The 17,568-nt window shown below is 41.7% G+C and overlaps 3 protein-coding genes across 3 annotated transcripts; all 3 read right to left on the reverse strand.

The window, feature by feature from the left end:
* Window positions 1-3,654: 3,654 nt before the first annotated feature.
* LOC308382889 (heat shock 70 kDa protein-like) lies at window positions 3,655-5,598 on the reverse strand (the record flags this gene model as incomplete). The annotated part of the gene is made up of 1 exon (XM_080860419.1): window positions 3,655-5,598. The coding sequence occupies one exon, from the start codon at window positions 5,596-5,598 to the stop codon at window positions 3,655-3,657; it is 1,944 nt and encodes a 647-aa protein (XP_080716545.1).
* A 3,855-nt stretch (window positions 5,599-9,453) lies between these two features.
* LOC308373646 (heat shock 70 kDa protein-like) lies at window positions 9,454-11,397 on the reverse strand (the record flags this gene model as incomplete). Its single annotated transcript, XM_080849230.1, has 1 exon — window positions 9,454-11,397. One exon carries the CDS (start codon window positions 11,395-11,397, stop codon window positions 9,454-9,456), a length of 1,944 nt encoding a protein of 647 aa, XP_080705356.1.
* Window positions 11,398-15,253: 3,856 nt separating this feature from the next.
* On the reverse strand, window positions 15,254-17,197 carry LOC308374938 (heat shock 70 kDa protein-like; the record flags this gene model as incomplete). The annotated part of the gene is made up of 1 exon (XM_080850930.1): window positions 15,254-17,197. One exon carries the CDS (start codon window positions 17,195-17,197, stop codon window positions 15,254-15,256), a length of 1,944 nt encoding a protein of 647 aa, XP_080707056.1.
* Window positions 17,198-17,568: the final 371 nt, after the last annotated feature.

The following is a 17,568-nucleotide window of genomic DNA, read 5'->3' on the forward strand; positions in this document are numbered from 1 at the left end:
AAGCCTACATACAATTCAAGTTATTTTATGTTGGCTATTAACCTACAAATACTGGAGGTAATGTTCAATGTTGTAGCCCATATAGCATTTTTTTTATTATTCTTAATTAGACAAGTAATATTTTATACACAAATCACCGCTATAAATAGGCCAAGACTACAAAACCATCCACTCGTAAGCCTGCAGTAAAAAAAACTATAAAGTAGTATAATCTTTACTCACAGGTGTTGATTTGATCTTGTCTGGCGTCTTGATGTCAAATTTGCTTGTAATTATCTCTCCTCTCCTTCTTCAGCTCTGAATTAGCCGCTGCCTTCTTGTTCACTTTCGACTCTGAGTGGACATTTCCCAGCAGTTCCTCTATATACCTCAGCGCAGCGCACTCCAGCAGTTTCTGGAACGCTCAGCCAACTCCAACCAATACAATCTTGGCTCAGTCTGCACTGACCAATAAGATTACAATATGTAGTACCGATAGGAAAACCCACTCATACACCAGCTGAGACTTCCAGAAGTTGTGAGAACATTCTTTACCACATTCTTGAATGCGTTCAAGTGACACAACATGCCCAAATAGATCGTGTTGAAATTAAACAAATCAGAAGTTTAGGCTAAACGTTTTGAATAGTAGCAACGGACCATTTATGAAACTTCGTTACGTCCTCGGAATCATTTTAGTTTAGGCTAAGTGTAGGGTAGACCTAGTAGTTGGTAGAGTTTTAGGTTTTTGCTTTACCACACAAAAAAAACTACGAGGACAACTGAAAACATGCCATTTTTCAAATATTACTATTTCTCGTTTACCAAGTAATGATCCTTCAAAAAAAGATGTCGCTCAGGATCTTAGTGTAGTATGTCTTCACTGGACTCTTGTCAGTTGTATTCGCTGTTTCTTTTGTTCTGTATGCTATAAGGTGGGAAGATATATGTCAAGTTTTTGAGGACAACCGAAAATAGGAAGGGCTATCTTTTATTGTTTCTATCTGCTCTTATTTAGGCCAAGTGGGCTACACCTATCTTTAGTGTGTTGCCCAGACATTTTGTTTTCATTCTTTTCATTCTCAGACTTTGTAAGGGTTGATTGTAGACTCCATGACCCATGTCTTGAGCTCATAAAGTTCTCAGTCATTCATTATGGTTAGATATTCTGAAATATTTCCCGTTCTTATACGGATGGCTCTGTAACCAGAAGTCAGTATTCTTTTTTTTTTTTAAACCTCTTTTTATTGAGAAATATAGATTATAAACAGATACACATCAGTACAGTTACATGAGTTTTTTCTTTTTCTTACACATAAAACACCCCCCCTCCCAGCCCACCCCATCCCACCCCGACTGGACTAAATAAGAAAATAAAATGTAACAATACAGACAATTGTAAAGGAAAAGTATATTCGGAATTGCAACAGGAATACACACATACGATTTCCGTGAAGGATGGCACGCTCTCAAAACTGTATCATGAAACACCATAGTGGAAACTATAGCCAGATGTTTAGGCTCTATCTAAAGTTACTTGAATATAGAGGGGGGCAGTCACTCCTCTGGAGTCAACCAGGATGTCCACATACTACCCCGGTAGGGCTTGGAGGTTACTAAAATATGTCAATAGAGAGCCCCACACTGAGAGGAATTTGTTAGAACCTCTTATTGTAAATTTTATCTTCTCTAAATGTAAAAACATCATTACGTCTTTAAGCCATTGTGCTGCAGTGGGTGGGAGGTTTGATTTCCAAAGAAGTAAAATTAGCCTACGAGCCAGTAAAGATACAAATGCTATGATGTTGAGTTGTTTTCGTGTGAAGTGTGTTTCTTCATCTGGTACACCAAATATGGCAATCATAGGGCATGGTTCTAAAGTCGTCCCAAGAACTTCAGACAATACATCAAATATAGTTGACCAGTATCCTGCAAGTGTATGGCATGACCAAAACATATGTGTTAAGTCAGCTACATTAACATGACATCGTACACATTTGTTAGAAGTCAGTATTCTGACAGGAGTCCAGGTGAAAACATGCTTTCACCGGTTGTATTGGATAAGCTTCACTAAAGTGAACACACATCGCCCTCCATTGTCGGATAGGCCAAAGAGATTTAATTTTATGAAAAACCTCTAAACTGAGCTACAGCGGATGTAAAAAATCTGTACCATAAATCTGACGAATATTTTTTTAATGAAAGTCAAAGAATAGGGTAATAATTTCCCTATGACGTGACAGCAGCCTAATCTTAGATGTAATATCATAGTCTTACTTTCCACTTTGAATCACTACAAAGCTTGATGTGAAATAGTGAGGGGAAAGCCAGGATTTATAAATCAGAAGACTTTGTATTGAGCCAACGGCTTTTGTTTGTATGCCTCTTTACTAGACCCTCTCTGTGAGAATGTATTCATGTGTAGTACATGCCTTTATGTGGAATGAGTGCAACTCTGAGGCCTGTTGGGCAGCCCCTATTGATCTGGGTGTCAGACTGATTGCGCCCGTTTTATGGCTCTTCGTGATGTTTGGTGTGATCTCTGCCGAGAGGTTAAATTTGTCATCAGCCTGCACAGGCAAACACACACATAAACTCACAGCTAACCGTGCAGAAAAAACCTCACTGCGCCAATATGCGATCACTGAAACACATATATTACTGCCCATATTAGTTTGATTTTCTTTTTGGTTCATGTGGTTGCCACTGGCTTCTCCCCGCTGCCCAAAAGTTAAAATATGGCCATTTAATGTTAACAAGTTTATGAATAAAAGTCTGAGTAGCAACATTATTATACGGCCACCTTGACTAATGTGTTAACTTACCATACAGTAATATAATTATTGAGCAATTTTACATATTGCTGCTTCACCAAACTACCCCTTATAATCAGGCTACCCACATGATAAAATATATATTTTTAAATGTAATGTGGTCAAAAATATGTGAATGAAAACCCAACAATCTGTGTGTCAACTATTAACAATCACTATAATTACCATTGTGGATAGAATATAAACAATCAGTATAACCAGGATATTAATGATAACAAGCTTTTAAAACTCCTATACTACTACAAAATGATTTACACTATTGATATGAATTACATTATGCGCACTCTTTGTTTAAATATGTATCAAGTCTGGGCATAGTGATGGAGTGTGAAGAGTCTTAGGGGAACAATCCCCATGACGACTGAGGGAGCTGTCCACTTAATGGCTGAGGAACTCTCCGCATGCCGGCTGAGGGCGCTTCCTTACCCCACTGCACACTCCTTCTTATCTTAAACTCTGCACATTTAACACTGGTAAGGAATCTTTTCATTTATAATACACATCGCTAAAATGTCCTCACAATTGTATTGAAGAATGTACCACAGTATTCCTGATCATGTGCTAAAAATCATGTTATTCAAAAGTCAAGATAATAATAAATTTTTGTTTGGACATTTTATTAATATGTAAAGTGCAAACAGACAAAAATCATACAGATGAAGAATTGATGAAAAAGAGGTCAGAAATGTACAACATATACAAATATTACTTTAACATTCATTTAACAAAATGTACAAATATGAACACTGTATCAAAAGCAATATACCATTTTTAACAGTTGAACGACTGTCTCTGTAATGAATCTCATGTGCATTTCGACATGTGTATTCCAGATTCCACTTTAGTCCACCTCCTCAATGGTGGGCCCCTGTGAACTGGCACCTGCGCCGCTGCGTGCCTGGGCACCACAGCCTCCTGCTGGCATTCCTCCGGGCATTCCTCCCTGGTACAGTTTGGAGATGATGGGGTTGCACACCTTCTCCAGGTCCTTTAGCTGGTGCTCATACTCGTCTTTGTCGGCCAGCTGGTTGCTCTCCAGCCAGGAGATGGCCTGGTTGCACTTCTCAACAACTGTCTTCTTGTCGTCCTCACTGATTTTGCCCTTCATGTTCTCATCCTCAACGCTGCTCTTCATGTTGAATGCGTAGGACTCCAGGGAGTTCTTGGCAGCAATCTTCTCTCTCTGAGTGTCATCTTCTGCTCTGTACTTCTCTGCATCCTGTACCATTTTCTCAATATCCTCCTTGCTCAACCTGCCTTTGTCATTTGTGATGGTTATTTTGTTCTCTTTGCCAGTGCTTTTGTCTACAGCTGACACATTGAGGATTCCATTGGCATCAATGTCAAAGGTCACCTCAATCTGAGGGACACTGCGTGGGGCCGGTGGGATCCCTGTCAGCTCAAACTTGCCCAACAGGTTGTTGTCCTTGGTCATGGCTCTTTCTCCCTCATAGACCTGGATCAGGACCCCGGGCTGGTTGTCTGAGTAGGTGGTGAATGTCTGGGTCTGTTTGGTGGGGATGGTGGTGTTGCGCTTGATGAGGGCTGTCATGACACCTCCAGCCGTCTCAATGCCCAGAGACAGGGGGGCAACATCCAGCAGCAGTAGGTCCTGGACGTTGTCAGACTTGTCACCCATGAGAATGGCAGCCTGAACTGCAGCACCATAGGCCACTGCCTCGTCAGGGTTGATGCCCTTGTTCAGGTCCCTTCCATTAAAGAAGTCCTGCAGCTGTTTCTGGATTTTAGGGATTCTGGTGGAACCTCCCACCAAGACGATGTCATGGATCTGTGCCTTGTCGAACTTGGCATCTCTTAGGGCTTTCTCCACAGGCTCAAGGGTTCCCCTGAAGAGGTCAGAGTTCATCTCCTCAAAGCGAGCTCTGGTGATGGAGGTGTAGAAATCAATGCCCTCATAAAGAGAGTCGATTTCAATGCTGGCCTGGGTGCTGGTGGACAGTGTCCTCTTGGCCCTCTCACATGCTGTGCGCAGCCTCCTCAGTGCCCTCTTGTTCTGGCTAATGTCTTTCTTAAATTTCCTCTTGAACTCCTCCACAAAGTGATTCACCATGCGATTATCAAAGTCTTCCCCACCCAGGTGAGTGTCTCCAGCAGTGGCTTTGACCTCAAAGATGCCATCTTCAATGGTTAGGATAGAAACATCAAAAGTACCACCACCTAGGTCAAAGATGAGGACATTACGCTCACCGGTCGTGCCTTTGTCCAGTCCATAAGCAATGGCTGCTGCCGTGGGCTCGTTGATGATCCTCAGCACATTCAGTCCAGCGATCACCCCAGCGTCCTTGGTGGCCTGGCGCTGGGAGTCATTGAAGTAGGCAGGAACGGTGATGACTGCATTGGTTACTTTCTGTCCCAGGTAGGCCTCAGCAATCTCCTTCATCTTCACCAGGACCATGGAGGAGATTTCTTCTGGGTTAAATGTTTTGTTCTCACCTTTGTACTCCACTTGAACTTTGGGCTTTCCTCCATCACTGATGACTGTGAAGGGCCAGTGCTCCATGTCAGACTGAACAACGGAATCATCAAACTTTCGTCCAATCAGACGCTTGGCATCAAAGACGGTGTTGTTGGGGTTCATGGCCACCTGATTTTTTGCAGCATCACCAATCAGCCTTTCTGTGTCTGTGAAGGCCACATAACTCGGGGTGGTTCTGTTGCCCTGGTCGTTGGCAATGATCTCCACCTTTCCATGCTGGAACACCCCAACGCAGGAGTAAGTGGTACCCAGGTCAATACCGATGGAAATACCTTTTGCTGATGACATTCTGATTTCTGAATACACACAAACAAATGCAAAATCAGAGTTTGTATTGATATTTGCATTGATATTACTGATATACTATCAACAGTATTTGTCCCCCTGCCTAGAAATTGTCCAGATATATTAGTTAAAAATACAATACACTGGTCATAAACTGTTGCCCTCCATAAATGGGTTTTCTGTATTACGGCATCAGTAATTTATAAGCCTACATACAATTCAAGTTATTTTATGTTGGCTATTAACCTACAAATACTGGAGGTAATGTTCAATGTTGTAGCCCATATAGCATTTTTTTTATTATTCTTAATTAGACAAGTAATATTTTATACACAAATCACCGCTATAAATAGGCCAAGACTACAAAACCATCCACTCGTAAGCCTGCAGTAAAAAAAACTATAAAGTAGTATAATCTTTACTCACAGGTGTTGATTTGATCTTGTCTGGCGTCTTGATGTCAAATTTGCTTGTAATTATCTCTCCTCTCCTTCTTCAGCTCTGAATTAGCCGCTGCCTTCTTGTTCACTTTCGACTCTGAGTGGACATTTCCCAGCAGTTCCTCTATATACCTCAGCGCAGCGCACTCCAGCAGTTTCTGGAACGCTCAGCCAACTCCAACCAATACAATCTTGGCTCAGTCTGCACTGACCAATAAGATTACAATATGTAGTACCGATAGGAAAACCCACTCATACACCAGCTGAGACTTCCAGAAGTTGTGAGAACATTCTTTACCACATTCTTGAATGCGTTCAAGTGACACAACATGCCCAAATAGATCGTGTTGAAATTAAACAAATCAGAAGTTTAGGCTAAACGTTTTGAATAGTAGCAACGGACCATTTATGAAACTTCGTTACGTCCTCGGAATCATTTTAGTTTAGGCTAAGTGTAGGGTAGACCTAGTAGTTGGTAGAGTTTTAGGTTTTTGCTTTACCACACAAAAAAAACTACGAGGACAACTGAAAACATGCCATTTTTCAAATATTACTATTTCTCGTTTACCAAGTAATGATCCTTCAAAAAAAGATGTCGCTCAGGATCTTAGTGTAGTATGTCTTCACTGGACTCTTGTCAGTTGTATTCGCTGTTTCTTTTGTTCTGTATGCTATAAGGTGGGAAGATATATGTCAAGTTTTTGAGGACAACCGAAAATAGGAAGGGCTATCTTTTATTGTTTCTATCTGCTCTTATTTAGGCCAAGTGGGCTACACCTATCTTTAGTGTGTTGCCCAGACATTTTGTTTTCATTCTTTTCATTCTCAGACTTTGTAAGGGTTGATTGTAGACTCCATGACCCATGTCTTGAGCTCATAAAGTTCTCAGTCATTCATTATGGTTAGATATTCTGAAATATTTCCCGTTCTTATACGGATGGCTCTGTAACCAGAAGTCAGTATTCTTTTTTTTTTTTAAACCTCTTTTTATTGAGAAATATAGATTATAAACAGATACACATCAGTACAGTTACATGAGTTTTTTCTTTTTCTTACACATAAAACACCCCCCCTCCCAGCCCACCCCATCCCACCCCGACTGGACTAAATAAGAAAATAAAATGTAACAATACAGACAATTGTAAAGGAAAAGTATATTCGGAATTGCAACAGGAATACACACATACGATTTCCGTGAAGGATGGCACGCTCTCAAAACTGTATCATGAAACACCATAGTGGAAACTATAGCCAGATGTTTAGGCTCTATCTAAAGTTACTTGAATATAGAGGGGGGCAGTCACTCCTCTGGAGTCAACCAGGATGTCCACATACTACCCCGGTAGGGCTTGGAGGTTACTAAAATATGTCAATAGAGAGCCCCACACTGAGAGGAATTTGTTAGAACCTCTTATTGTAAATTTTATCTTCTCTAAATGTAAAAACATCATTACGTCTTTAAGCCATTGTGCTGCAGTGGGTGGGAGGTTTGATTTCCAAAGAAGTAAAATTAGCCTACGAGCCAGTAAAGATACAAATGCTATGATGTTGAGTTGTTTTCGTGTGAAGTGTGTTTCTTCATCTGGTACACCAAATATGGCAATCATAGGGCATGGTTCTAAAGTCGTCCCAAGAACTTCAGACAATACATCAAATATAGTTGACCAGTATCCTGCAAGTGTATGGCATGACCAAAACATATGTGTTAAGTCAGCTACATTAACATGACATCGTACACATTTGTTAGAAGTCAGTATTCTGACAGGAGTCCAGGTGAAAACATGCTTTCACCGGTTGTATTGGATAAGCTTCACTAAAGTGAACACACATCGCCCTCCATTGTCGGATAGGCCAAAGAGATTTAATTTTATGAAAAACCTCTAAACTGAGCTACAGCGGATGTAAAAAATCTGTACCATAAATCTGACGAATATTTTTTTAATGAAAGTCAAAGAATAGGGTAATAATTTCCCTATGACGTGACAGCAGCCTAATCTTAGATGTAATATCATAGTCTTACTTTCCACTTTGAATCACTACAAAGCTTGATGTGAAATAGTGAGGGGAAAGCCAGGATTTATAAATCAGAAGACTTTGTATTGAGCCAACGGCTTTTGTTTGTATGCCTCTTTACTAGACCCTCTCTGTGAGAATGTATTCATGTGTAGTACATGCCTTTATGTGGAATGAGTGCAACTCTGAGGCCTGTTGGGCAGCCCCTATTGATCTGGGTGTCAGACTGATTGCGCCCGTTTTATGGCTCTTCGTGATGTTTGGTGTGATCTCTGCCGAGAGGTTAAATTTGTCATCAGCCTGCACAGGCAAACACACACATAAACTCACAGCTAACCGTGCAGAAAAAACCTCACTGCGCCAATATGCGATCACTGAAACACATATATTACTGCCCATATTAGTTTGATTTTCTTTTTGGTTCATGTGGTTGCCACTGGCTTCTCCCCGCTGCCCAAAAGTTAAAATATGGCCATTTAATGTTAACAAGTTTATGAATAAAAGTCTGAGTAGCAACATTATTATACGGCCACCTTGACTAATGTGTTAACTTACCATACAGTAATATAATTATTGAGCAATTTTACATATTGCTGCTTCACCAAACTACCCCTTATAATCAGGCTACCCACATGATAAAATATATATTTTTAAATGTAATGTGGTCAAAAATATGTGAATGAAAACCCAACAATCTGTGTGTCAACTATTAACAATCACTATAATTACCATTGTGGATAGAATATAAACAATCAGTATAACCAGGATATTAATGATAACAAGCTTTTAAAACTCCTATACTACTACAAAATGATTTACACTATTGATATGAATTACATTATGCGCACTCTTTGTTTAAATATGTATCAAGTCTGGGCATAGTGATGGAGTGTGAAGAGTCTTAGGGGAACAATCCCCATGACGACTGAGGGAGCTGTCCACTTAATGGCTGAGGAACTCTCCGCATGCCGGCTGAGGGCGCTTCCTTACCCCACTGCACACTCCTTCTTATCTTAAACTCTGCACATTTAACACTGGTAAGGAATCTTTTCATTTATAATACACATCGCTAAAATGTCCTCACAATTGTATTGAAGAATGTACCACAGTATTCCTGATCATGTGCTAAAAATCATGTTATTCAAAAGTCAAGATAATAATACATTTTTGTTTGGACATTTTATTAATATGTAAAGTGCAAACAGACAAAAATCATACAGATGAAGAATTGATGAAAAAGAGGTCAGAAATGTACAACATATACAAATATTACTTTAACATTCATTTAACAAAATGTACAAATATGAACACTGTATCAAAAGCAATATACCATTTTTAACAGTTGAACGACTGTCTCTGTAATGAATCTCATGTGCATTTCGACATGTGTATTCCAGATTCCACTTTAGTCCACCTCCTCAATGGTGGGCCCCTGTGAACTGGCACCTGCGCCGCTGCGTGCCTGGGCACCACAGCCTCCTGCTGGCATTCCTCCGGGCATTCCTCCCTGGTACAGTTTGGAGATGATGGGGTTGCACACCTTCTCCAGGTCCTTTAGCTGGTGCTCATACTCGTCTTTGTCGGCCAGCTGGTTGCTCTCCAGCCAGGAGATGGCCTGGTTGCACTTCTCAACAACTGTCTTCTTGTCGTCCTCACTGATTTTGCCCTTCATGTTCTCATCCTCAACACTGCTCTTCATGTTGAATGCGTAGGACTCCAGGGAGTTCTTGGCAGCAATCTTCTCTCTCTGAGTGTCATCTTCTGCTCTGTACTTCTCTGCATCCTGTACCATTTTCTCAATATCCTCCTTGCTCAACCTGCCTTTGTCATTTGTGATGGTTATTTTGTTCTCTTTGCCAGTGCTTTTGTCTACAGCTGACACATTGAGGATTCCATTGGCATCAATGTCAAAGGTCACCTCAATCTGAGGGACACTGCGTGGGGCCGGTGGGATCCCTGTCAGCTCAAACTTGCCCAACAGGTTGTTGTCCTTGGTCATGGCTCTTTCTCCCTCATAGACCTGGATCAGGACCCCGGGCTGGTTGTCTGAGTAGGTGGTGAATGTCTGGGTCTGTTTGGTGGGGATGGTGGTGTTGCGCTTGATGAGGGCTGTCATGACACCTCCAGCCGTCTCAATGCCCAGAGACAGGGGGGCCACATCCAGCAGCAGTAGGTCCTGGACGTTGTCAGACTTGTCACCCATGAGAATGGCAGCCTGAACTGCAGCACCATAGGCCACTGCCTCGTCAGGGTTGATGCCCTTGTTCAGGTCCCTTCCATTAAAGAAGTCCTGCAGCTGTTTCTGGATTTTAGGGATTCTGGTGGAACCTCCCACCAAGACGATGTCATGGATCTGTGCCTTGTCGAACTTGGCATCTCTTAGGGCTTTCTCCACAGGCTCAAGGGTTCCCCTGAAGAGGTCAGAGTTCATCTCCTCAAAGCGAGCTCTGGTGATGGAGGTGTAGAAATCAATGCCCTCATAAAGAGAGTCGATTTCAATGCTGGCCTGGGTGCTGGAGGACAGTGTCCTCTTGGCCCTCTCACATGCTGTGCGCAGCCTCCTCAGTGCCCTCTTGTTCTGGCTAATGTCTTTCTTAAATTTCCTCTTGAACTCCTCCACAAAGTGATTCACCATGCGATTATCAAAGTCTTCCCCACCCAGGTGAGTGTCTCCAGCAGTGGCTTTGACCTCAAAGATGCCATCTTCAATGGTTAGGATAGAAACATCAAAAGTACCACCACCTAGGTCAAAGATGAGGACATTACGCTCACCGGTCGTGCCTTTGTCCAGTCCATAAGCAATGGCTGCTGCCGTGGGCTCGTTGATGATCCTCAGCACATTCAGTCCAGCGATCACCCCAGCATCCTTGGTGGCCTGGCGCTGGGAGTCATTGAAGTAGGCAGGAACGGTGATGACTGCATTGGTTACTTTCTGTCCCAGGTAGGCCTCAGCAATCTCCTTCATCTTCACCAGGACCATGGAGGAGATTTCTTCTGGGTTAAATGTTTTGTTCTCACCTTTGTACTCCACTTGAACTTTGGGCTTTCCTCCATCACTGATGACTGTGAAGGGCCAGTGCTCCATGTCAGACTGAACAACGGAATCATCAAACTTTCGTCCAATCAGACGCTTGGCATCAAAGACGGTGTTGTTGGGGTTCATGGCCACCTGATTTTTTGCAGCATCACCAATCAGCCTTTCTGTGTCTGTGAAGGCCACATAACTCGGGGTGGTTCTGTTGCCCTGGTCGTTGGCAATGATCTCCACCTTTCCATGCTGGAACACCCCAACGCAGGAGTAAGTGGTACCCAGGTCAATACCGATGGAAATACCTTTTGCTGATGACATTCTGATTTCTGAATACACACAAACAAATGCAAAATCAGAGTTTGTATTGATATTTGCATTGATATTACTGATATACTATCAACAGTATTTGTCCCCCTGCCTAGAAATTGTCCAGATATATTAGTTAAAAATACAATACACTGGTCATAAACTGTTGCCCTCCATAAATGGGTTTTCTGTATTACGGCATCAGTAATTTATAAGCCTACATACAATTCAAGTTATTTTATGTTGGCTATTAACCTACAAATACTGGAGGTAATGTTCAATGTTGTAGCCCATATAGCATTTTTTTTATTATTCTTAATTAGACAAGTAATATTTTATACACAAATCACCGCTATAAATAGGCCAAGACTACAAAACCATCCACTCGTAAGCCTGCAGTAAAAAAAAACTATAAAGTAGTATAATCTTTACTCACAGGTGTTGATTTGATCTTGTCTGGCGTCTTGATGTCAAATTTGCTTGTAATTATCTCTCCTCTCCTTCTTCAGCTCTGAATTAGCCGCTGCCTTCTTGTTCACTTTCGACTCTGAGTGGACATTTCCCAGCAGTTCCTCTATATACCTCAGCGCAGCGCACTCCAGCAGTTTCTGGAACGCTCAGCCAACTCCAACCAATAAAATCTTGGCTCAGTCTGCACTGACCAATAAGATTACAATATGTAGTACCGATAGGAAAACCCACTCATACACCAGCTGAGACTTCCAGAAGTTGTGAGAACATTCTTTACCACATTCTTGAATGCGTTCAAGTGACACAACATGCCCAAATAGATCGTGTTGAAATTAAACAAATCAGAAGTTTAGGCTAAACGTTTTGAATAGTAGCAACGGACCATTTATGAAACTTCGTTACGTCCTCGGAATCATTTTAGTTTAGGCTAAGTGTAGGGTAGACCTAGTAGTTGGTAGAGTTTTAGGTTTTTGCTTTACCACACAAAAAAAACTACGAGGACAACTGAAAACATGCCATTTTTCAAATATTACTATTTCTCGTTTACCAAGTAATGATCCTTCAAAAAAAGATGTCGCTCAGGATCTTAGTGTAGTATGTCTTCACTGGACTCTTGTCAGTTGTATTCGCTGTTTCTTTTGTTCTGTATGCTATAAGGTGGGAAGATATATGTCAAGTTTTTGAGGACAACCGAAAATAGGAAGGGCTATCTTTTATTGTTTCTATCTGCTCTTATTTAGGCCAAGTGGGCTACACCTATCTTTAGTGTGTTGCCCAGACATTTTGTTTTCATTCTTTTCATTCTCAGACTTTGTAAGGGTTGATTGTAGACTCCATGACCCATGTCTTGAGCTCATAAAGTTCTCAGTCATTCATTATGGTTAGATATTCTGAAATATTTCCCGTTCTTATACGGATGGCTCTGTAACCAGAAGTCAGTATTCTTTTTTTTTTTTTAAACCTCTTTTTATTGAGAAATATAGATTATAAACAGATACACATCAGTACAGTTACATGAGTTTTTTCTTTTTCTTACACATAAAACACCCCCCTCCCAGCCCACCCCATCCCACCCCGACTGGACTAAATAAGAAAATAAAATGTAACAATACAGACAATTGTAAAGGAAAAGTATATTCGGAATTGCAACAGGAATACACACATACGATTTCCGTGAAGGATGGCACGCTCTCAAAACTGTATCATGAAACACCATAGTGGAAACTATAGCCAGATGTTTAGGCTCTATCTAAAGTTACTTGAATATAGAGGGGGGCAGTCACTCCTCTGGAGTCAACCAGGATGTCCACATACTACCCCGGTAGGGCTTGGAGGTTACTAAAATATGTCAATAGAGAGCCCCACACTGAGAGGAATTTGTTAGAACCTCTTATTGTAAATTTTATCTTCTCTAAATGTAAAAACATCATTACGTCTTTAAGCCATTGTGCTGCAGTGGGTGGGAGGTTTGATTTCCAAAGAAGTAAAATTAGCCTACGAGCCAGTAAAGATACAAATGCTATGATGTTGAGTTGTTTTCGTGTGAAGTGTGTTTCTTCATCTGGTACACCAAATATGGCAATCATAGGGCATGGTTCTAAAGTCGTCCCAAGAACTTCAGACAATACATCAAATATAGTTGACCAGTATCCTGCAAGTGTATGGCATGACCAAAACATATGTGTTAAGTCAGCTACATTAACATGACATCGTACACATTTGTTAGAAGTCAGTATTCTGACAGGAGTCCAGGTGAAAACATGCTTTCACCGGTTGTATTGGATAAGCTTCACTAAAGTGAACACACATCGCCCTCCATTGTCGGATAGGCCAAAGAGATTTAATTTTATGAAAAACCTCTAAACTGAGCTACAGCGGATGTAAAAAATCTGTACCATAAATCTGACGAATATTTTTTTAATGAAAGTCAAAGAATAGGGTAATAATTTCCCTATGACGTGACAGCAGCCTAATCTTAGATGTAATATCATAGTCTTACTTTCCACTTTGAATCACTACAAAGCTTGATGTGAAATAGTGAGGGGAAAGCCAGGATTTATAAATCAGAAGACTTTGTATTGAGCCAACGGCTTTTGTTTGTATGCCTCTTTACTAGACCCTCTCTGTGAGAATGTATTCATGTGTAGTACATGCCTTTATGTGGAATGAGTGCAACTCTGAGGCCTGTTGGGCAGCCCCTATTGATCTGGGTGTCAGACTGATTGCGCCCGTTTTATGGCTCTTCGTGATGTTTGGTGTGATCTCTGCCGAGAGGTTAAATTTGTCATCAGCCTGCACAGGCAAACACACACATAAACTCACAGCTAACCGTGCAGAAAAAACCTCACTGCGCCAATATGCGATCACTGAAACACATATATTACTGCCCATATTAGTTTGATTTTCTTTTTGGTTCATGTGGTTGCCACTGGCTTCTCCCCGCTGCCCAAAAGTTAAAATATGGCCATTTAATGTTAACAAGTTTATGAATAAAAGTCTGAGTAGCAACATTATTATACGGCCACCTTGACTAATGTGTTAACTTACCATACAGTAATATAATTATTGAGCAATTTTACATATTGCTGCTTCACCAAACTACCCCTTATAATCAGGCTACCCACATGATAAAATATATATTTTTAAATGTAATGTGGTCAAAAATATGTGAATGAAAACCCAACAATCTGTGTGTCAACTATTAACAATCACTATAATTACCATTGTGGATAGAATATAAACAATCAGTATAACCAGGATATTAATGATAACAAGCTTTTAAAACTCCTATACTACTACAAAATGATTTACACTATTGATATGAATTACATTATGCGCACTCTTTGTTTAAATATGTATCAAGTCTGGGCATAGTGATGGAGTGTGAAGAGTCTTAGGGGAACAATCCCCATGACGACTGAGGGAGCTGTCCACTTAATGGCTGAGGAACTCTCCGCATGCCGGCTGAGGGCGCTTCCTTACCCCACTGCACACTCCTTCTTATCTTAAACTCTGCACATTTAACACTGGTAAGGAATCTTTTCATTTATAATACACATCGCTAAAATGTCCTCACAATTGTATTGAAGAATGTACCACAGTATTCCTGATCATGTGCTAAAAATCATGTTATTCAAAAGTCAAGATAATAATAAATTTTTGTTTGGACATTTTATTAATATGTAAAGTGCAAACAGACAAAAATCATACAGATGAAGAATTGATGAAAAAGAGGTCAGAAATGTACAACATATACAAATATTACTTTAACATTCATTTAACAAAATGTACAAATATGAACACTGTATCAAAAGCAATATACCATATTTAACAGTTGAACGACTGTCTCTGTAATGAATCTCATGTGCATTTCGACATGTGTATTCCAGATTCCACTTTAGTCCACCTCCTCAATGGTGGGCCCCTGTGAACTGGCACCTGCGCCGCTGCGTGCCTGGGCACCACAGCCTCCTGCTGGCATTCCTCCGGGCATTCCTCCCTGGTACAGTTTGGAGATGATGGGGTTGCACACCTTCTCCAGGTCCTTTAGCTGGTGCTCATACTCGTCTTTGTCGGCCAGCTGGTTGCTCTCCAGCCAGGAGATGGCCTGGTTGCACTTCTCAACAACTGTCTTCTTGTCGTCCTCACTGATTTTGCCCTTCATGTTCTCATCCTCAACACTGCTCTTCATGTTGAATGCGTAGGACTCCAGGGAGTTCTTGGCAGCAATCTTCTCTCTCTGAGTGTCATCTTCTGCTCTGTACTTCTCTGCATCCTGTACCATTTTCTCAATATCCTCCTTGCTCAACCTGCCTTTGTCATTTGTGATGGTTATTTTGTTCTCTTTGCCAGTGCTTTTGTCTACAGCTGACACATTGAGGATTCCATTGGCATCAATGTCAAAGGTCACCTCAATCTGAGGGACACTGCGTGGGGCCGGTGGGATCCCTGTCAGCTCAAACTTGCCCAACAGGTTGTTGTCCTTGGTCATGGCTCTTTCTCCCTCATAGACCTGGATCAGGACCCCAGGCTGGTTGTCTGAGTAGGTGGTGAATGTCTGGGTCTGTTTGGTGGGGATGGTGGTGTTGCGCTTGATGAGGGCTGTCATGACACCTCCAGCCGTCTCAATGCCCAGAGACAGGGGGGCCACATCCAGCAGCAGTAGGTCCTGGACGTTGTCAGACTTGTCACCCATGAGAATGGCAGCCTGAACTGCAGCACCATAGGCCACTGCCTCGTCAGGGTTGATGCCCTTGTTCAGGTCCCTTCCATTAAAGAAGTCCTGCAGCTGTTTCTGGATTTTAGGGATTCTGGTGGAACCTCCCACCAAGACGATGTCATGGATCTGTGCCTTGTCGAACTTGGCATCTCTTAGGGCTTTCTCCACAGGCTCAAGGGTTCCCCTGAAGAGGTCAGAGTTCATCTCCTCAAAGCGAGCTCTGGTGATGGAGGTGTAGAAATCAATGCCCTCATAAAGAGAGTCGATTTCAATGCTGGCCTGGGTGCTGGAGGACAGTGTCCTCTTGGCCCTCTCACATGCTGTGCGCAGCCTCCTCAGTGCCCTCTTGTTCTGGCTAATGTCTTTCTTAAATTTCCTCTTGAACTCCTCCACAAAGTGATTCACCATGCGATTATCAAAGTCTTCCCCACCCAGGTGAGTGTCTCCAGCAGTGGCTTTGACCTCAAAGATGCCATCTTCAATGGTTAGGATAGAAACATCAAAAGTACCACCACCTAGGTCAAAGATGAGGACATTACGCTCACCGGTCGTGCCTTTGTCCAGTCCATAAGCAATGGCTGCTGCCGTGGGCTCGTTGATGATCCTCAGCACATTCAGTCCAGCGATCACCCCAGCATCCTTGGTGGCCTGGCGCTGGGAGTCATTGAAGTAGGCAGGAACGGTGATGACTGCATTGGTTACTTTCTGTCCCAGGTAGGCCTCAGCAATCTCCTTCATCTTCACCAGGACCATGGAGGAGATTTCTTCTGGGTTAAATGTTTTGTTCTCACCTTTGTACTCCACTTGAACTTTGGGCTTTCCTCCATCACTGATGACTGTGAAGGGCCAGTGCTCCATGTCAGACTGAACAACGGAATCATCAAACTTTCGTCCAATCAGACGCTTGGCATCAAAGACGGTGTTGTTGGGGTTCATGGCCACCTGATTTTTTGCAGCATCACCAATCAGCCTTTCTGTGTCTGTGAAGGCCACATAACTCGGGGTGGTTCTGTTGCCCTGGTCGTTGGCAATGATCTCCACCTTTCCATGCTGGAACACCCCAACGCAGGAGTAAGTGGTACCCAGGTCAATACCGATGGAAATACCTTTTGCTGATGACATTCTGATTTCTGAATACACACAAACAAATGCAAAATCAGAGTTTGTATTGATATTTGCATTGATATTACTGATATACTATCAACAGTATTTGTCCCCCTGCCTAGAAATTGTCCAGATATATTAGTTAAAAATACAATACACTGGTCATAAACTGTTGCCCTCCATAAATGGGTTTTCTGTATTACGGCATCAGTAATTTATAAGCCTACATACAATTCAAGTTATTTTATGTTGGCTATTAACCTACAAATACTGGAGGTAATGTTCAATGTTGTAGCCCATATAGCATTTTTTTTATTATTCTTAATTAGACAAGTAATATTTTATACACAAATCACCGCTATAAATAGGCCAAGACTACAAAACCATCC

The sequence above is a fragment of the Sprattus sprattus genome (assembly GCF_963457725.1).
Source record: "Sprattus sprattus genome assembly, chromosome: 1".
In the NCBI taxonomy this organism is placed as follows: Eukaryota; Metazoa; Chordata; class Actinopteri; order Clupeiformes; family Clupeidae; genus Sprattus; species Sprattus sprattus.